At 44.7% G+C, this 21434-nt stretch overlaps 1 protein-coding gene across 1 annotated transcript; it reads left to right on the top strand.

The window, feature by feature from the left end:
- The first annotated feature begins 415 nt into the window (after window positions 1-415).
- Window positions 416-21181, top strand: LOC133525887 (uncharacterized). The gene is made up of 21 exons (XM_061862297.1): window positions 416-1005; window positions 3368-3560; window positions 4373-4995; window positions 8072-8281; window positions 8373-8507; window positions 8599-8733; window positions 8825-8959; window positions 9051-9185; window positions 9277-9411; window positions 9503-9637; window positions 9729-9863; window positions 9955-10089; window positions 10181-10315; window positions 10407-10541; window positions 10633-10767; window positions 10859-10993; window positions 11085-11219; window positions 11311-11445; window positions 11859-11956; window positions 13633-14699; window positions 17114-21181. Exons 1-21 carry the CDS (start codon window positions 765-767, stop codon window positions 17340-17342), a joined length of 4551 nt encoding a protein of 1516 aa, XP_061718281.1. The 5' UTR covers window positions 416-764; the 3' UTR covers window positions 17343-21181.
- Window positions 21182-21434: the final 253 nt, after the last annotated feature.

Here is a 21434-nt window from a genome sequence, read left to right as displayed (position 1 = left end):
AATATAGAACGTAATATAAGTGTTTCAAAAAATTGGAAACAACCCTATTGCAGTAGCTTTCATTAAATACATAGAAAACATAAAGGACGAATTGAACATTCAACTTTTAAAGCATAAAGCGGTAGAAATTTTTACAGATGTCGGTGAAATATCGAAAATACTTCTCTCTTAAATGTCCCATGATTTGGTGCCGTTAACATAGGTATCTAAAGTGCTAGTAAATTAAGACTAATATTTGAAAACGCTTACTGCGCCATCTTGCGTGGGATAGCGGTACTATTATTATGTCAGAACTTTGATTATAGCGCCATCTGTCGCCAAATAGTAGAAAAAAGATTTGGTGCTTAGATTTAATACAAAATAAAACTACTTATCATCCGATGCTATAAAAAAAAATTATAATATTTTAAATACTTCCAAAAATATTTATTTTAAGTGTCATGAGTAGTAAATATTTGTGAATTGTGTTCAATAACATACCCGACTAATGGTACTAATTTTCTGTTATGGCAACAACTAGTCAGCCATTTTGGATTTTAGTAGTTAGACGACCGTCCGTCTCAAAAAAACAATTGTTTTCAATCTACCTGTTATTTATACACAAAAATAACGCGAGTGCAACGTATCAAACCGCCCGACATTCTAGCAACTTCAGCGTCCGAACCGAGTCTCGACAACTGCTCGTCGCGGCGGGCTCGATCAGCTGTCAGGAACCTTTGACGTGTAGAACACAAACAAATTTGTTAACGTGCTATGCTGTTATCATGAACGCCACTTTTTACGAGCAACTGGGCGGCGTTGCGGGGGTTTTTGAGCAGTGGGGCGCCTGCGAGCGGACGGTGGTCGCCTGTGCTTTGGCGCGGCGAGTGCCCGTGCCGGGGCTGAGGCTTCTTCAGAGGGCTGTGGATGCAGCTTTAAGAGACCACGGGCCTGATGAGAGACTCGAGAGGGACGCTAATGACGAGACGGTCCTCGCCGGGCTGCTTGACGACGACGACGATGAGGGTAAGTCGAGAAAAGCAACGGCGAAATTTGAATATCAGCCCACTTATTTTTAGTGGGTGTTATTGAATCAAATGCGCTGTCTCTGCCCTTTTATAATCTTTTATATCAGTGAAATTAGTATAGTTAATGCTATCATCCAGTACCCAGTTTGTCTTCTATAGATGGATTTGATATTATCATGTTAAGCTACCCTCAACTGAGAATATTTCATTGAGGAAACATTAATTCTGGTACTTTGATTTCTTGTGTAACATCATTAAAATCATAAAACATGCCTGGTGTTGATTAGTATCTTTATTACTAATGTTTAATGATAATGTTTAAAGGTTGTTGTTGATTTGTGGGATCTCACTGCCAAAAAGGAAGGATGGGCGGGATGAACACTCTAAGACTATGAAGTGTAAAATTCATAACATTTATAGGTTTACTTTGATCAAAGTGCAGTTTTAAGTTTGTATTTGTACCTTCATGCATATTATTTAATTTCTTGTATGACTCACATTGCAATTAACTGCTTGACTAATCTTTCTAAATGTTAATGTGTTGTTTCCAAGCAAAAGTTTTAATACTATGTCGGTGGCAAACAAGCATACGGCCCACCTGATGGTAAGCAGTATCCGTACATAGGCATGTATGCCTTCAACTCCAGAGGAGTTACATGCGCGTTACTGACCCTAATCCCCCCCTCCCCCTCGTTGAGCTCTGGCAACCTTACTCACAGGCAGAGATCTGGAATGACATCTGCTGTGCTGTGCCCCACCACACAAAACGAGATTACATTCACATTGCCCGTACCTCTCTTTTGGACTATTCATGAAACCATATTTAACAATTTTAACAAATTTTTATTTCAATTGATTACCATCATCTTGCTAGCTTTGTTCTGGCCTTTTTCATGGCTCATGAAACCTCAAGTTTGTTTGGCAGTAGGCACTAGGTTTTACAAAAAGGACTGACTTCTGACCTTTTAACCCAAGTAGGCTTAGCACAGGAGCGACACAATAGTATCGCGCTAGTGTGATAGACTACCCGTCATTTCTATTTGTATTAAATAGATAGGGACACATAGTCTCTACTGTGAGTGCAATACCTACTGTTACTGTGTTCCTTTTCTATGCCTAGAGAGGAAAGCATATTAGTGATGCCCAATGCTTAGAAGTCAATTTGGATATCAATCTAAGGGTTAATACTTAAAAGACACTACTTATATGTTACAAGATGGATACTGTTTTCACAAATAACTTACCCTAATTTACAATATGCAAAACAATACAATTTGATAAAATACTGATAGCTCAGGACTCTTTCATAATGACTTCAGGATGACATCACCAATATTATTGTTTTCTTGCCTTGCTACTAATTACTGAGCATTACAGATGTAAATTGTTGTTTGCAAGTCTAGATGCAAATATTGCATCATTTTTGTTCACTTATTATTTTTCATTTTAGAATTGTTTGCAAAACTGCACTTAGTATTATATCACAATTTTTGAAGGTAAAAAAGAGGTGGATAAACAATTACTTTTAAGTATTTACAGCAGGGGTCATCAAATGTGTCATTCTCAAGCAAAAGTACCACATTGTCGCTTGCCATCAGGTTGCTCTGACAGGTTATTCATATAAAGGTATGAGAAAAGTCCTTATGGTAAGCGACTATGTACCAACCTTTTGCTTGAGAACATCACAAATGGCGGACTGCGGTCCAGTTCCGGACCGCCAACCTATTTTGTGCTGTATATTATATTTGCTTATAGGCGGATAGTACTGGTGGTATCAACCATATTAATCAAAAATTCTCAAATTGTTATCTTAGATGACACCTACCTAGGATGAAATTATGGTGTGAGAGTTAAAATAATTAAAACTTTGATGTTTTAATCAAATCAGGTAATAGTATAATAGAGGAGGGCTTGGTCACTTTTTCGTTCGTTCGGTTAGTTAGTATTTGTCATCTATTTTAATTCATAGGTGTGCATTCGCAATGCAACTTATTATTATATAAAAATATTCCCAATACAGTAGCTAAACGCAGCCATTGGGCTCGACTAGTATTCGGAGGCTTTTCAAAAGCACCAATAGTAGCGCTCCACATATTCTGTATCGCGGCCAATTAGAAGCACCTAAATTTAAACCACCTTTTGTACTGATCAAATATTGCAAGATCACTCTCTAATCATCTTTCATATTATCAACAACCAACCACTTTCTACATTTAACCGTTTTGGTAATTAAACCCTTGTAACCAGTACATTGGAAAGTTATAACACTACTTAGAATCGAAGTTGTATTTGAGTCGTCGAGATCCTGACCTGCACGGCGGCTGCAATAGGTAATTATTATAATTGCAATTGCATTGCAGGCGAATGCCTCCGTCGTTTGCTGACGCTACTCCCGCTCCTGCGGACAGACAACGTGGCCGCAAAGGACCTCTACGTATCGGCGGCGCCGCGGCTGGTGCAGCGGTGTGTAGACTCACGACGGCCTCCTGAACTGTGTTTGCAGTTGTTAAGATATTTGTTGGTGCATCCCGCGCTTACAGCTATGGATCAGAGGTATAGTAGCTATTCTTTAGTTATTTAGATATCAAATACCTATTACAGTCAGCATCAACAATAGCGGTTAAAACAACGCCCCAAAAGCATCTGCCATTAATAAATTATTTTCCAACAGGGACCGGTCCAGTATCCCTTTTGAGGGTTTTGGAAGGGGTATTTCGTAAGGCTTTGCTTACCAAAACCGTTGCTAACTGAAACCCTTTCATTTGGCTTTTTAAGCACTTCATAATACGGGTAAAGCTTATACCCGTTCCTAAGCGCTAACCTCTTGAAGGGGTATCAATTATAAATTATAACGCTTATGTCATTTTCAACTTTCTCTTCGTATTCAAATATTGCTTATTTATATTTAAGTGGAGGACTGGATGACTAGCGCGTTGACAGCACAGGTGTCATAATTTTTTGAATCCTTTCATTTTAGCGATATCTCTGAAAGGGAACCCCCTTCCTAGAGCTAAGTCGAATGAATGAAGCAATTCAAAGGGAAAGCCAATCGTTGGGGCTATTCAATAAACGACTAAGCCATTTAAAGGCTTTTTCTGGGAAGAGGTGGACAGGTCCCTGTTTTCCAAATAGTGATATATTTATACAGTTCGCGTTTTAAAGCTCTCACAGTCTAATTGATCTACATACAGGGATTTATATTATTTTGTTAAGCTATTAATGACTTTTGATTTTACTATTGACAATGACTGTACCTAAATATGAAAATTTGAGTCAGTGAAATTGCACTTTGTGACCACGTGCACGTTCGTCACTTACAATTGTGGTTGGTTGGCCCTATTTATTAACTTAATTTTTAATTTCAGAACATTAACACAATGGCTCCGCTACCTAGAAAACCACATGTCCGGCGCCCGACCGGACTCGCTGTGGCAGCAGCCCGGCCCGCCCGAGCACAACATATGGGGCGCCTCCACGTTCCGACGCACCATCGGCAAAAACGTTGACTTTAGACACCTCACAGACCCCATAGAATTAACTTTCTCTACAGATTTACTACAAGAATCCTTCTCAAAGAACGGAAGAGATGTAGATATAAGTTTAGACGGAGATAAGCTAAACTTTGACGCTTGCATAGCGCAGCCAAAGTCCCAAAGATCAAGCAGCCTCACACCACCTTCGTCAAACTTCATACACATGTCTTCGTCCGCTGAAAATTTAGCAGATGAACCATTCGTTCAGAAACCTAGAAGTTTTTCTTTATCGAGTGAACATAGTTTAGGAATAAGGCCTATCATAATGTATGGGACGACGGGGAGTGAGACGAGATTAGATGATTTGAGGTCGAATAAGTTTACAGAGTTTCCGGGGATGTCAACAGTGGCTCAGTGGTTAAAGAGTTTGAGGCTACATAAGTACGTGTGGTTGTTTACTAACATCAGCTATGAGCAGATGATGGCTATTGATGAGGAGTATTTGGAGAAATTAGGTGAGTATTCATAATTATATCTATATTATTAACTTAAACATTGATATCTGATATTTTAGACAGTTTTTCTACTGCTGAATTCCCACTTATCAGAATATTAAATATCAGACTGAGGTTTTGTTTGGTCTTTGTTTTTAATTTGTAATCTTATAATAATATCATTAGTCATTATTATGATAACAAAAAGACGTAACATGGGTATTTAATAGTGATTTCGGTTATACTTGTTTTGACAAACTACGTGAATTTAATTGATTAAGAATGACATTGCATGGGATTTGAATAATTTTATTTTCCTTGTTTAATTTTTGTAATAAAATCCAAAAAAAATATATCTGAAGTTAACTGAAGGGCCATTCTCTGAGAATATGTCTGCGGTTGCGTTTAACTGCCACGATTCTTTTCATATATTTTGTATGAGTTGCGGCAATTAAGCCGCAGTTAAATTTTTGAGATTAATTCTGAAATATGTCTATAAAAATACTTTAGAATGAAATAAGTTTATTATATAAATACAACCTTTGGTTTTTCATGAAACTTATCATTTTGGCTTTCAATTTGAACACCAGAGTGAGTAAAACAGTTGCCAGAAAATGCTATTAATTAAATAATACTGGAATGGAATTTGTCTTTGATTTTCAACACCTTATACAATCAATAAATCTTTTTCTTTGCAGTTGACGATAAAAGCTTATATCGCCATTTTTAGGGCTCCGTACCCAAAGGGTAAAACGGGACCTTATTACTAAGACTTCACTGTCCATCCGTCCGTATGTCACCAGGCTGTATCTCATGAACCGTGATAGCTAGCAGTGTTGGCCGTAATTGTTAATTCTAATTAACCATTAGCCAATTGCATTAACCATTAATTCCGCAATTAGTCAATTGCATTAAGGTCACCTTAAGTTTAATTTGAATTAAGGTTAATTAGGATTACATTTTTATTATGTTAATTAAAATTAAATTAATTACAATTACTCTCAATTTCGTTATCGTTTAATGGAATACAATAATTTCGTAAATAATTAATGTAACTATTACTTGAAAGCAAATGAATACAAGCTTCAGTGAATTATAAGATCGTGATGTTTTAAAATGAGACTCAACAAAATGACCCTGAACCCCAGGGTTATCCAAGATCGAGCTAGGACCGTGTGCCAGCGTGTGCCCATGTTGCACCAAACCTGAGTTCCACTAGGTACTGCCAGGGTTCAGCATCAGCTCTATCTTGGATACTGCTCTCCCAAGTTCTCATCAGGACGAGTCAGATGACCAAAACAGCGTGTGCCTATGTTGCACCAAACCTGAGCTCTACTAGGAACTGCCAGGGTTCAGCATCAGCTCTATCGTGGATACTGCTTTCCCAAGTGCTCATCAAGACTAGTCAGATGACCAAAACAGCGTTTGTCCATGTTACACCAAACCTGAGTTTCACTAGGCACTGCCAGGATTCAGCATCAGCTCTTATTGGATACTGCTCTTCCAAGTGCTCATCAAAACGAGTCAGATGACCAAAACAGCGTGTGTCTATGTTGCATCAAACCTGAGTCCACTAGGTACTGCCTGGGTTCAGCATCAGCTCTATCTTGGATACTGCTCTTCCAAGTGCTGATCAAGACGAGTCAATTACCAATACAGCGTGTGTCTATGTTGCACCAAACCTGAGTTCCACTAAGTACTGCCAGGTTTCAGCATCAGCTCTATCGTGGATACTGCTTTCCCAAGTGCTCATCAAGACTAGTCAGATGACCAAAACAGCGTTTGTCCATGTTGCACCAAACCTGAGTTCCACTAGGTACTGCCTGGGTTCAGCATCAGCTCTATCTTGGATACTGCTCTCCCAAGTTCTCATCAGGACGAGTCAGATGACCAAAACAGCGTGTGCCTATGTTGCACCAAACTTGAGTTCCACTAGGTACTGCCAGGGTTCAGCATCAGCTCTATCTTGGATACTGCTCTTCCAAGTGCTCATCAAGACGAGTCAATGACTAAAACAGCGTGTGTCTATATTGCACCAAACCTGAGAGCCACTAAGTACTGCCAGGGTTCAGCATCAGCTCTAACGTGGATACTGCTCTTCCAAGTGCTCATCAAGACGAGTCAGATGACCAAAACAGCGTGTGTCTATGTTGCACCAAACTTGAGTTCCACTAGGTACTGCCAGGGTTCAGCATCAGCTCTATCTTGGATACTGCTCTTCCAAGTGCTCATCAAGACGAGTCAATGACTAAAACAGCGTGTGTCTATATTGCACCAAACCTGAGAGCCACTAAGTACTGCCAGGGTTCAGCATCAGCTCTATCTTGGATACTGCTCTCCCAAGTTCTCATCAGGACGAGTCAGATGACCAAAACAGCGTGTGTCTATGTTGCATCAAACCTGAGTTCCACTAGGTACTGCCAGGGTTCAGCATCAGCTCTATCTTGGATACTGCTCTTCCAAGTGCTCATCAAGACGAGTCAATGACTAAAACAGCGTCTGTCTATGTTGCACCAAACCTGAGTTCCACTAAGTACTGCCAGGTTTCAGCATCAGCTCTATCGTGGATACTGCTCTTCCAAGGGCTCATCAAGACGAGTCAGATGACCAAAACAGCGTGTGTCTATGTTGCGCCAAACCTGAGTTCCACTAGGCACTGTCATGGTTCATCAGGAGGCTGAGTAATATATACTCAAAACTTATATAAGTTCAGTTTTGCAGAACTTTAATCTCTTGGACGGCTTTTATAAAATTACGATATTTATTCTCTTTAGTTGTTAATTATTAATCACGTTTTTAATTTTCATTGACAATTTATTTAATTTTTAATGGGTTGTGAAGCAGTTGCAAATTAAAGTTAATTGCAATTAATAATTAATTTTCCTTAATTGTTAATGGTTAATGGTAATTAACCTTTTTAATGGTTAATTGCATTGACGCTCGGCCAATACTGATAGCTAGACAGTTGAAATTTTCACAGTAAAGTTGATGTATCTCTATTGCCGCTATAACAACAAATACTAAAAAGTGCGGAACCCTCGGTGGGCGAGTCCGACTCGCACTTGGCCGGTTTTTTTTTATTGTGACTTTTTTTAAGGTGTAACAAAAGGTGCTCGCCACAAGCTCTTGCTCTCCATCAACAAACTTCATGAACGGCCCGCCATCCTGGACGGCGTGGCGGCCGAGCTCACCAGCGGAGCCCCGCAGGCCGCCGCGCGCGCGCTGGAGCGGCTGCGGCACGTGCTGCTGAGCCCCATGCCGCCCGACTCGCCGCTCCCGGCGCAGATAGTCAGCGTGCTGGAGACAGGTATGTGTCGGGTTCCATCATGTGGGCGCTGGAGCGGCTGCGGCACGTGCTGCTGAGCCCCATGCCGCCCGACTCGCCGCTCCCGGCGCAGATAGTCAGCGTGCTGGAGACAGGTATGTGTCGGGTTCCATCATGTGGGCGCTGGAGCGGCTGCGGCACGTGCTGCTGAGCCCCATGCCGCCCGACTCGCCGCTCCCGGCGCAGATAGTCAGCGTGCTGGAGACAGGTATGTGTCGGGTTCCATCATGTGGGCGCTGGAGCGGCTGCGGCACGTGCTGCTGAGCCCCATGCCGCCCGACTCGCCGCTCCCGGCGCAGATAGTCAGCGTGCTGGAGACAGGTATGTGTCGGGTTCCATCATGTGGGCGCTGGAGCGGCTGCGGCACGTGCTGCTGAGCCCCATGCCGCCCGACTCGCCGCTCCCGGCGCAGATAGTCAGCGTGCTGGAGACAGGTATGTGTCGGGTTCCATCATGTGGGCGCTGGAGCGGCTGCGGCACGTGCTGCTGAGCCCCATGCCGCCCGACTCGCCGCTCCCGGCGCAGATAGTCAGCGTGCTGGAGACAGGTATGTGTCGGGTTCCATCATGTGGGCGCTGGAGCGGCTGCGGCACGTGCTGCTGAGCCCCATGCCGCCCGACTCGCCGCTCCCGGCGCAGATAGTCAGCGTGCTGGAGACAGGTATGTGTCGGGTTCCATCATGTGGGCGCTGGAGCGGCTGCGGCACGTGCTGCTGAGCCCCATGCCGCCCGACTCGCCGCTCCCGGCGCAGATAGTCAGCGTGCTGGAGACAGGTATGTGTCGGGTTCCATCATGTGGGCGCTGGAGCGGCTGCGGCACGTGCTGCTGAGCCCCATGCCGCCCGACTCGCCGCTCCCGGCGCAGATAGTCAGCGTGCTGGAGACAGGTATGTGTCGGGTTCCATCATGTGGGCGCTGGAGCGGCTGCGGCACGTGCTGCTGAGCCCCATGCCGCCCGACTCGCCGCTCCCGGCGCAGATAGTCAGCGTGCTGGAGACAGGTATGTGTCGGGTTCCATCATGTGGGCGCTGGAGCGGCTGCGGCACGTGCTGCTGAGCCCCATGCCGCCCGACTCGCCGCTCCCGGCGCAGATAGTCAGCGTGCTGGAGACAGGTATGTGTCGGGTTCCATCATGTGGGCGCTGGAGCGGCTGCGGCACGTGCTGCTGAGCCCCATGCCGCCCGACTCGCCGCTCCCGGCGCAGATAGTCAGCGTGCTGGAGACAGGTATGTGTCGGGTTCCATCATGTGGGCGCTGGAGCGGCTGCGGCACGTGCTGCTGAGCCCCATGCCGCCCGACTCGCCGCTCCCGGCGCAGATAGTCAGCGTGCTGGAGACAGGTATGTGTCGGGTTCCATCATGTGGGCGCTGGAGCGGCTGCGGCACGTGCTGCTGAGCCCCATGCCGCCCGACTCGCCGCTCCCGGCGCAGATAGTCAGCGTGCTGGAGACAGGTATGTGTCGGGTTCCATCATGTGGGCGCTGGAGCGGCTGCGGCACGTGCTGCTGAGCCCCATGCCGCCCGACTCGCCGCTCCCGGCGCAGATAGTCAGCGTGCTGGAGACAGGTATGTGTCGGGTTCCATCATGTGGGCGCTGGAGCGGCTGCGGCACGTGCTGCTGAGCCCCATGCCGCCCGACTCGCCGCTCCCGGCGCAGATAGTCAGCGTGCTGGAGACAGGTATGTGTCGGGTTCCATCATGTGGGCGCTGGAGCGGCTGCGGCACGTGCTGCTGAGCCCCATGCCGCCCGACTCGCCGCTCCCGGCGCAGATAGTCAGCGTGCTGGAGACAGGTATGTGTCGGGTTCCATCATGTGGGCGCTGGAGCGGCTGCGGCACGTGCTGCTGAGCCCCATGCCGCCCGACTCGCCGCTCCCGGCGCAGATAGTCAGCGTGCTGGAGACAGGTATGTGTCGGGTTCCATCATGTGGGCGCTGGAGCGGCTGCGGCACGTGCTGCTGAGCCCCATGCCGCCCGACTCGCCGCTCCCGGCGCAGATAGTCAGCGTGCTGGAGACAGGTATGTGTCGGGTTCCATCATGTGGGCGCTGGAGCGGCTGCGGCACGTGCTGCTGAGCCCCATGCCGCCCGACTCGCCGCTCCCGGCGCAGATAGTCAGCGTGCTGGAGACAGGTATGTGTCGGGTTCCATCATGTGGGCGCTGGAGCGGCTGCGGCACGTGCTGCTGAGCCCCATGCCGCCCGACTCGCCGCTCCCGGCGCAGATAGTCAGCGTGCTGGAGACAGGTATGTGTCGGGTTCCATCATGTGGGCGCTGGAGCGGCTGCGGCACGTGCTGCTGAGCCCCATGCCGCCCGACTCGCCGCTCCCGGCGCAGATAGTCAGCGTGCTGGAGACAGGTATGTGTCGGGTTCCATCATGTGGGCGCTGGAGCGGCTGCGGCACGTGCTGCTGAGCCCCATGCCGCCCGACTCGCCGCTCCCGGCGCAGATAGTCAGCGTGCTGGAGACAGGTATGTGTCGGGTTCCATCATGTGGGCGCTGGAGCGGCTGCGGCACGTGCTGCTGAGCCCCATGCCGCCCGACTCGCCGCTCCCGGCGCAGATAGTCAGCGTGCTGGAGACAGGTATGTGTCGGGTTCCATCATGTGGGCGCTGGAGCGGCTGCGGCACGTGCTGCTGAGCCCCATGCCGCCCGACTCGCCGCTCCCGGCGCAGATAGTCAGCGTGCTGGAGACAGGTATGTGTCGGGTTCCATCATGTGGGCGCTGGAGCGGCTGCGGCACGTGCTGCTGAGCCCCATGCCGCCCGACTCGCCGCTCCCGGCGCAGATAGTCAGCGTGCTGGAGACAGGTATGTGTCGGGTTCCATCATGTGGGCGCTGGAGCGGCTGCGGCACGTGCTGCTGAGCCCCATGCCGCCCGACTCGCCGCTCCCGGCGCAGATAGTCAGCGTGCTGGAGACAGGTATGTGTCGGGTTCCATCATGTGGGCGCTGGAGCGGCTGCGGCACGTGCTGCTGAGCCCCATGCCGCCCGACTCGCCGCTCCCGGCGCAGATAGTCAGCGTGCTGGAGACAGGTATGTGTCGGGTTCCATCATGTGGGCGCTGGAGCGGCTGCGGCACGTGCTGCTGAGCCCCATGCCGCCCGACTCGCCGCTCCCGGCGCAGATAGTCAGCGTGCTGGAGACAGGTAAAGGCAACTTACAACTCACACGGCTAGACGGCTTTCCCGCAAAGACGCCGTGTGAACCTACACTAAGTGTATTGGAGACTTGCGAGCCTACAGTGAATATCGAAAATAGAAATTTCATTAACGTTATTTTTTATCAGCATTGCTTATACGCAATTTCGAGTTTCGCAGTAGACCCACTGATTAGTTTCTAATAAACTAAAGACTTACCCCCCCTTATGCATAAACGTCTACTAAAGTTTTATAATATAGAATCTTAAAAAATTTAAATATGTTATTGTAGAATTATATTTATACAAATCGATTTTTCAATTTTTATGTTAACGTTTAAAAAAAATCTAAGCTTATCCGATATATACTGAATTAATCTTGGCCAGAATTACAATTTTATCATGTATGTTTATTTGTTTCAGCATCAACATGTATCCCAGAAACCACAGTGCCGATGCGAGACATAGATGATGATGAACAGCGAGATCCCATGTCGCTACATTGTTGGCTTGTCGAAAAGGTATGTGGCATTTAATCAAATAAAATATGGTGAGTTATATTAATGTTATTTAATTTAACAATTTGTAACTTACATATTTTTTATTCATTCGTGTAACATTTTTCAGAGGGCTTAGTTTCTTTATTTATAATACTAGGCCGGTCTCTGTTGATTTTGGTTTCTTTCTAACGAACACAAAATATCAAAATCACGGAAAGAGAAAAACCATTATCAACGGCTTGTTAGATTTAACTGGCCTTCATTTACATTACAAGCAGCAATAGTAAACGGTCTAGTACATCGTAAATATTATTTTTCTACTCGTGGACTGTAATTAATAAATTATGATTTCGTATACCAAACTGTAATTGCGTACTTTTCATGTATGGTCGCCCAACTCAACTATAAAATGCATAAGTAAACGCTGTAGTCAACTATAATGAAATTCAGCAATCACGTGGCGATTCTGTTCAGTGGAAAAGACACCAACGCGCAACTATTTCATGAGAAATATTCATATATTATGCACGCGTTGATGTCTTTTGTACTACTGAGATACTTACCAAATTTATTTCATTCTTTAGCTTTCATAAAAGAAAAAGTTTTTTTTTATATAATGTCACGATTGTAGTTTATGTGACTGCTACAAAATGAAAGTCATTAAAACACTCGTTTGGTCCTTTTAGGAAACTCACATCGTTCGTTTCTTAAACATACTTACTTACTACTACTTACTCCGTTGGCTCAGCGACCCAAAATGAGACTTGGCCTCCGACACGAGACAGCGCCACTTTTCTCGGTCCTGTGCGACCTCTCGCCAATTGTCGACTCGAAGCTCGCGCAGATCCGCCTCCACCATGTCGCTCCAGCGATACCTAGGGCTAGATCGGAACGTGAAAAGAACGTACCTGGGTCGCCTAGCAGGAGGACGTCCTATCGGACGCCCTAGGTATCTTAAACATACACTTGTATCTTAATGCCTAATTATGTACATGCACTATTTTATCTATACATATATTATTATTTTCTATGATATATTCACTAATCCCATATTACAGCTAACATTGGGGCATCGTTGCTCTTTTGGCGGAACCTGCCGATATGAGAAATAATTTTATCGCTAATTTTATGCGAAGCTTTTGCTATAGTTATTTTAGAAATAATACAATTTTTATACTTAAATCGAATTAATGAGTCAATCAATCAATTTATTTATTATAGACAACATAATGGTACACATAATTGTTAGTTTAGAACTTAATTTACATGTTAGTTTACTAATAAATTAAAGATGCATGTACGTCAAATGGCGATAAATGATAACTTTTTTTTACGCGTGTCACGTTTTGTTTTAATTCAGAGAAAACTAGATTCGCAAGCCGATTTCCGTATCGTTCGATGTAAACTAACATGCGAGATTTGTCAAAATTGTATGCAATTGACATTTCATTTCGTATAAACCGTCATCTCGACCGATATTAGAATAGGGGTCAAATCGACTCGCCTTTTTCAGATGTGTTCGAAATTTGAATGTCATTTCATTTTCACAAAAAAGAAATTTGTAGGAACAAAACAGTTTATTTGGTGTCGGCCATTATTCGCGGATTTTGAAAGCATCATAGAGAGGGCTTATGATGGGTGTAGATAAAATACAATTTTACGAGACATTATTAATAAGTAAGTATGTGTACTCGCAGGCGCTCCACCACGGCTCGTTCCGCGCGGCGCCGCTGCAGGCCGCGCTGCGGCGCCTGCGCCACCGCCTGCCGCCGCGCGCCTTCTACCGCCACGTGGGCCTCCTGCCGCCGCGCCGCCCGCACAAGCCGCGGTATGTTCACATTGTCTGCAGGCGCTCCCCCACGGCTCGCTCCGCGCCCCGCCTGCCGCCGCGCGCCTTCTACCGCCACGTGGGCCTCCTGCCGCCGCGCCGCCCGCACAAGCCGCGGTATGTTCACATTGTCTGCAGGCGCTCCCCCACGGCTCGCTCCGCGCCCCGCCTGCCGCCGCGCGCCTTCTACCGCCACGTGGGCCTCCTGCCGCCGCGCCGCCCGCACAAGCCGCGGTATGTTCACATTGTCTGCAGGCGCTCCCCCACGGCTCGCTCCGCGCCCCGCCTGCCGCCGCGCGCCTTCTACCGCCACGTGGGCCTCCTGCCGCCGCGCCGCCCGCACAAGCCGCGGTATGTTCACATTGTCTGCAGGCGCTCCCCCACGGCTCGCTCCGCGCCCCGCCTGCCGCCGCGCGCCTTCTACCGCCACGTGGGCCTCCTGCCGCCGCGCCGCCCGCACAAGCCGCGGTATGTTCACATTGTCTGCAGGCGCTCCCCCACGGCTCGCTCCGCGCCCCGCCTGCCGCCGCGCGCCTTCTACCGCCACGTGGGCCTCCTGCCGCCGCGCCGCCCGCACAAGCCGCGGTATGTTCACATTGTCTGCAGGCGCTCCCCCACGGCTCGCTCCGCGCCCCGCCTGCCGCCGCGCGCCTTCTACCGCCACGTGGGCCTCCTGCCGCCGCGCCGCCCGCACAAGCCGCGGTATGTTCACATTGTCTGCAGGCGCTCCCCCACGGCTCGCTCCGCGCCCCGCCTGCCGCCGCGCGCCTTCTACCGCCACGTGGGCCTCCTGCCGCCGCGCCGCCCGCACAAGCCGCGGTATGTTCACATTGTCTGCAGGCGCTCCCCCACGGCTCGCTCCGCGCCCCGCCTGCCGCCGCGCGCCTTCTACCGCCACGTGGGCCTCCTGCCGCCGCGCCGCCCGCACAAGCCGCGGTATGTTCATATTTATTTATTTTTTATTTTTATTTTTTTTATTTTATTTATTACAAAATATATAAACATTACAGTCAACAAAAACCAAGGCGCTTATATACTAGAACAATTATATATATATACATTTAGGTATTAACAATACACACAAATAATACTACTGTCATAACTAAAATTAAATTAAGTACAATGTCACCAAATACATTACATTACAAATTCATGCATTCGTTGTAAATTAAATTAAAATAAAAAGTTGCGAAAACTACATACAATTATTATTTAAATAAATTAAAAGTTTTCGACCAAATCCACCAACACTGTCCGCAAACACGTCTATATGTGGGGCGTCGATGGACATGGCATTGAGCATAGCCAGGGCCCTCGCGGTAGGCGCGTTCCTGGCGCGGCGGGTGCGCACTGAGCTCGACGCGAAGAGCCGCTGCGGGCGCCTCGCCGGCAGCGCGCTCAGCCCCGCAGGACAAGGGCGCGCATTCTGCACAAATATACCCAATCTCTCTAGCACATATGAGTTATTTACTGTACCATTGAGAATTCCATAATAATGGATCAACAGCAGCAGTTTGCGTCTCAGGTTAAGAGTCCTGAGTCCCACCATACCCAGCACGAAAAGAGAGGGATACATATAAGGGTAGTAGCCGTAAATTCTCTTGTACATGTATCGCGCGAAACGTCTTTGAACCCTCTCGATCATTAACCTATACTTCTCCTCACTAGGGTCCCAAGTAATGGCTCCAAATTCCAGCTTGCTCCGGACATAAGCATTGTAAAGCATCATGGCCACAGTGGTATTTTTAAATTCCGCTGATACCCTCATTATAAACCCTAAGGTTTTGGTTGCCGCTTTGCACGTGCTAGTTACATGCTCTCGAAAGTCTAGCTCCACATCCAGAGCAAGCCCCAAATCCCTTACCTGGTGCACTCTTTCAAGTGAGTTATTCCCGAGATGATACGCAGAATGAATTGGAGAGCGAGCCCTAGTAAAAGTTATTATTTCGCATTTAGAGATGTTGAATGGCAACTTATTAGTTTCGCTCCATTCATTAACAGCGTTGATATCACTCTGCAGTCTAGCACAGTCTTCACTGCAGCTCACCTGCAAGAACAGCTTGAGCATATTGTCTGCAGGCGCTCCACCACGGCTCGCTCCGCGCGGCACTCCTGCCGCAAGCCGCGCGCACAAGCTCATATGGAGGGATGTATATTGTATTGTTCGATACGGCATTCATTTTTGGGGAAATTAGTATTATGCCTTTTTTTACTATACTTAATTATCCTTTGTCCATTGTTCATTACTTTGAAGTAATTCTTTTGATATTTCATACTAAATACGTCGTGGTGAACAATAGTGATTCTAATTCTTTCAGTGAGGATTCCATAACATGTATTATTAAATAATGACCAACAGTTTAAAAGTTAATACTTAATTTGAATGAAATTAACTATAGGTTGTTTTGTGTGAATCTGGGAATTATGTTATATATTTCCAATGATTACCAGTGGTTCTTGAACCGTTGTCTCAAATTATCATCTATAATCGTATTTAATTTTACAAATAGTGACTAAACTATACCTAGTTTTAGTTTCAATTGTAAAAAAGTTTAGTTTCAATGTACTTCATCTTTGCTTTTATTTTTGTTAGGATGTACGAGCATTATTTGTAACTTCAATTTGGCAACTTAGAATTTCAGGTTTAGTTTAGTAATTATATATATTTAGGTTATATGGTTTTCATACTATATTTAAGGAAACTGTAGGTCTATAAGTCTATTACCCTATATTGTAAAAATTTATCAATATAAGAGACTGTTTGTTTCTAAATAAAGAAAATAAAAATAAAAAAAACTAGAAATATATTTTTTTTTTACAAATACATACGTTTATTTGGCTCAGAGTTCCATTCATTCCTTCCTAAAAAACAAAAACATTTAAATGGCTTAGTCGTTTATCGAATACTTCCAATGGCTTGCTTTCCTTTTAAACTTATGTCCCATTTGTTTTACTGAGCTCTAGGAAGGGGTTTTCCTTATATGGTTACCGCTACAAATTTAAGGGCGTTTCTTTTTCTAAGTCAAACATTTACGACACCTGTGTTGGCAATGCGCTAGATTCCCACTTCACTTTAAATGTAAATTTGCAATATTGATCGTTTTTGTATAAATAGAAGAATAAAAATGGCATAAGCGTTGTAGGGAATATCTCTTCAATCGCCTTTAAGAAAAGGTTTTCAAGTGCTCAGGAACGGGTATCAGATATTCGATGAGACAATTGCTTACCCGTATTAAAGAGCGCTTTAAAAGCTTTTAGGAAGCAGCGTCTATGGTAAGCAAATCCTTACGAAAAACCCTCGAAAGGGATACCGGTTCGGTTCTGAACTTAACCATTGCGCCTCGTTACAGATGGCGCGCCGCGCCGCACTACCCGCGGGCGTGGCTGCCCGCGGCCCCGCCCCCCCCCGCTCCCCCGCCCCCTCCTCCCCCGCCCCCGCCCCCGGCCCCGCACGCCCGCCCCAAGTCGCACTCGTACCCGCCCTTCCCGGCCGCCGCGCTGCTGCGCGCCGCGCCCGGCGACGACTACTCCGGCCTGGACGCGCTGTGCCTGCAGATGACCGAGCAGGCCATCAACTGAAGCTACAACGTGCACGATTTCACATTGGTATGAACTAGGAAAACATTACCGAATAGTAGGAACGGTCCCCGCCTCCGCCTCGAATCCCACTTCTGAAGCGGCGTTCCTCCGGCCGACACGATACTTTCGCAGGTGACGGAGCGGGCCGACCTGAAACACCAGAAAAGGATTTGACATTGGTATGAATCGCAAACTTTTTTATCTGTAGACAAATTTCTACTCAAAAGTAGTAAGAATTCGCGGCCTCTGCCCCCGCGACCTAAGTTTAAGTTTCACCCTGTCTCTTATTCTTTTCTTACTTCTGTAACTTATCTAATACAAAATATACACGAATGTAAATCAAAATGATGCCAAACGTCATACCGATTGTTAATATCCTAACATACCAATGTTAAATATACCTAAATGAGGTAGGGAATGTTTTTGTTGTATTCAAATTATGAAATGAAACAAAACTCGGTTGCTAGAACGACTTTATTATGAAATTGCCTAAGTTTTATAGGCAGATACTATTGACATATTAAATCGTCGGTCTAAATATATATAAATTATACTTGCATTATTATTCATTATGTTTATTAATTGTCTAATGGACCTAAATCAAATTATTCGCAATATGATAATATATTAGACTAAAATTATTTGCTTTGGAGCAATTTGAATGTATTTATTATGAATTTTATGGCACAATTCATATGCATGGACATATAGATTTCTTAGCGGAATCCTTTATTTTTACTATTTATTTTGTTTGACAGTTCGCGACGTGAAGTCGCACGAACTTATAATTAAGTAGGTTAAAGGCGTTACGCACAATCCGATTTTCGATCCAATTTTGCTTGGTATAACAAAGTTACGCGTCGTTTTTGACGCAACTTGTAAAAAAAAATTAAATCAAAGAATATTGCCTTTTTTCATCAAATCAGATCGAGATTGGATTGTGTAACTGCGAAATAAATGTATTTTTTGTAAATAAATGCTAGAGAAATGATAGGATATGCTTTAAATTATATATAGGCAATGACGAATAGATGCCTCGGAGAAAATACAAATTATTCCTAAGACATAGTACCTTAACGTATATTTACGACCATTTAGCTGCGAGGGACGTATTGCTGTAGCTTTTTTATTAAAAAATGCTTCGTTGAATGTAACACGTTAAATATCAACTTGTAAAGTTCTAAAAGTGGAAATGCATATGCTACACAATATTATACATTAGCTAGTCGAATTTGCTATTGCATAATCCCACTCAGTTGACAGCAAAAAACTCTTTAAAAATGCTCGTATGTGTAAATTTACTGAGAACTGAAAATTTACACTACAAACAAGCGCAATAAAAAAGGGTCAATATGAAAATAAATTTCTATCAAAATTACCCGTATTTATTGTTTGTGAGCATTTTTTTTGCTGTCAGCATTTCATTAACTTCACTGTTGATATACGTAATATTGCTTAAAAATATTGCTTCCAATAGTATCCTAATTAAATTCGGCGACATCGAGCTGTATTCTGAGGGCCTACCGTGAAAAACTAAATTTCGTTATCTGTCTTTATCGCTCACATATTCGAGCGATAGAGGCAGGTAAAGAAATTCCGATTTTAGTTTTTCGCGGTAGTCTCATTTTCTCTGGTGCTAGGCGCAAGTTTGATTTCAGCTTCGTGGTAAAGTTTGATATGAGAACATTTTGTTTTTTTTTTTCAATTGAATATGTGTCAAATTCCGAATCATACTATTCCCAATATAGGAAATGATTTTACAATGGCATTAACTAATTTTTAAACCGAAACTTGCGTTTGAGCGTTTTCATAACAAATTGTAGATGTAACTAGTTTAACGGCGAAACGGCCTAAATTTTACGTACGCGTGAAAGGGATAGCGAATCCCATTTGTCCTTTGCATGAACAGGACAAGTAGTGTGAATGTTAATTTCTGGCAACTGTCAAGAGACTTCTGCGCGATATTAAAGAAATCGGGATCCAATTTATCGTGTAGTGTAATAGCGCTTTAAATTTATCGTATAAGCGTCCGTCCCTGTGAAAGCTCGAAAGTACGGATGTATAAAATTAAGCATTTTTTTCTAAGAATGGATCTTTTACGCGCGTTTTATATCATTAGTGAGGCTCGAAATAGTTTCAATTCCTCTTGCATGCTTCTAATATTACTTTCGCTCTACCATATGCCTCTAGTTTTTAGAGAGTAAAACTCTTCTTCCTAGCGTTTGTCCCGGCTTATTGTCACGGCACATGGGAGCCTGGGGTCCGCTTGGAGCTTGTTAATCCCGAGAATTGGTGTAGATACCAGTTTTTACGAAAGCGACTACCATCTGACCTTTCAACCCAGAGGGAAAACTAGGCGCCTTATTGAGATTAGTCCTCCTCACGATGTGTTCATTCACCCAAAAGCGTCTGGTAAATGATATAATTGATATATCGTACATAATTTCCGAAAAACGCATTGGTACAAGCCGGGGTTTGAACCCGCGTCCTCCGGATTGACAGTCGCACGCTCTTACCGTTAAGCTACCAACGCTTTTTTTAGAGTAAAACGCGCGTAGAAGATCTTTGGAAAATAAGCCTAAGCGAGGTAGCCTGGAATGCCGGAGATGTGAATGTTTGTGTTGGCAAATTAAACTTCTTAATGTTTATTTGATGTTGAGGTCTTCAGACGTAACAATTTGACTACCGATTTGTCGGTTCTTTTGCGACAGAAATGTGTTAAAAGGTTGGATCGATTAATTGTCAGTTAAATCGCTTCGTCTGTAGAGCCCATTATTCAGTGCGCCTCTTCTCGTATATTTATATTTTATTGTTGACGATAAATCTTTGCTTCGTTCTGTCAATATGTGTCGCAAGTCTTATCGACAATTATATACTATAAAAACGACTATAATAGGCCCGCAGAATTGACAATTGTGCCGTTTTCAAGAAAAAGCAACGTGTTGTTGGTTTTAATAACAAAACTTTCGTGAGACACATACATTAAATATGTTTAAACGGGTCACTCACGTATTTTAAGTCGAAAACGCTCGACATGTTTCACTCCGTACCCGAGTGAGTGATCCGTAATATTTAATTTATATTGTTGGTTTGTCATAAGTTACTGCCATTTCATGCAATTAGAAATCGCACTTACGGACAAGCTGCATGGTACATCTTGTTGAAAGCGTCACAAAATAAATGATAAGTATGTAGGTAGTTTAATTTGTCGACTGTTGTCGTGTTCTCGCTTGTGTCGTGTCGATTGTTGACTTTGTTAAATGTTATATCGCGTAAGCCGTGTACATCATTACGCGGTTATCACACTTATGCGGACCGGCACGTCGCTCCTGTGTGCAAGCGAGACAGCGCTATGCGGTGTCCCGCTCGCACACAGGAGCGACGTGCGGGTCCCGCATTCAAAGTAAAGACCGTTAATGTTAGACCTAATTGTTGACTGAATGCATAATTTATGTAATTTCAAAACATTTTTTTTACACATTTTAATTAATATATCAGCAATATTTATTTTGACTGGATCAAAAGTTTGATGGAACGTGTGCAATTTTGCGTATTTTAAGATTAACTGTAAATATGTTATTTGCGTAAATAAGTTATTGTTTTGTACAAATGAAATACCGTTGACCAGATTTAGATTAAGCCGATTGCAGTCTGTCTTAGGCCACCAAAATATAGTTTTTTAATAGACAAAGATTCTATATAGTAGCGAATATATTCCAAGGCTGTATTATTGCTTATTTACTTGATTTCGGAGTTTATTGTTTAGCGGACTGTGATATGTGGTTTGTTTTACGATCATGTTTATCGGCACTAAGTGAATATAGCATAATGTGACAGTTGCTGGATCTTTTATTTCATACTACCCTTCGCCCGCGAAGTTGTTAACCCTTTAAATAAATAAATAAAATAAATATTTGGGGACAATCCTACACAGATCGACCTAGCTACGGAAGGTGGAGGTAAGGAAATAAATCTCCATGTACCAAAAAGTGTCATCAAAAAATAGGTGGCGCTACAATACCTAGAATACTTGAACAAAAAAATCAAATCATAGACAGCGCACTTCACTCCGTCAATGGCGCCTAGGTTCTT

Source organism: Cydia pomonella, chromosome 15 (genome assembly GCF_033807575.1).
Source record: "Cydia pomonella isolate Wapato2018A chromosome 15, ilCydPomo1, whole genome shotgun sequence".
Classification (NCBI taxonomy): Eukaryota; Metazoa; Arthropoda; class Insecta; order Lepidoptera; family Tortricidae; genus Cydia; species Cydia pomonella.
The sequence above is the reverse complement of the archived record's forward strand: the minus strand, read 5'-3'. Positions and strand labels throughout refer to the sequence as shown.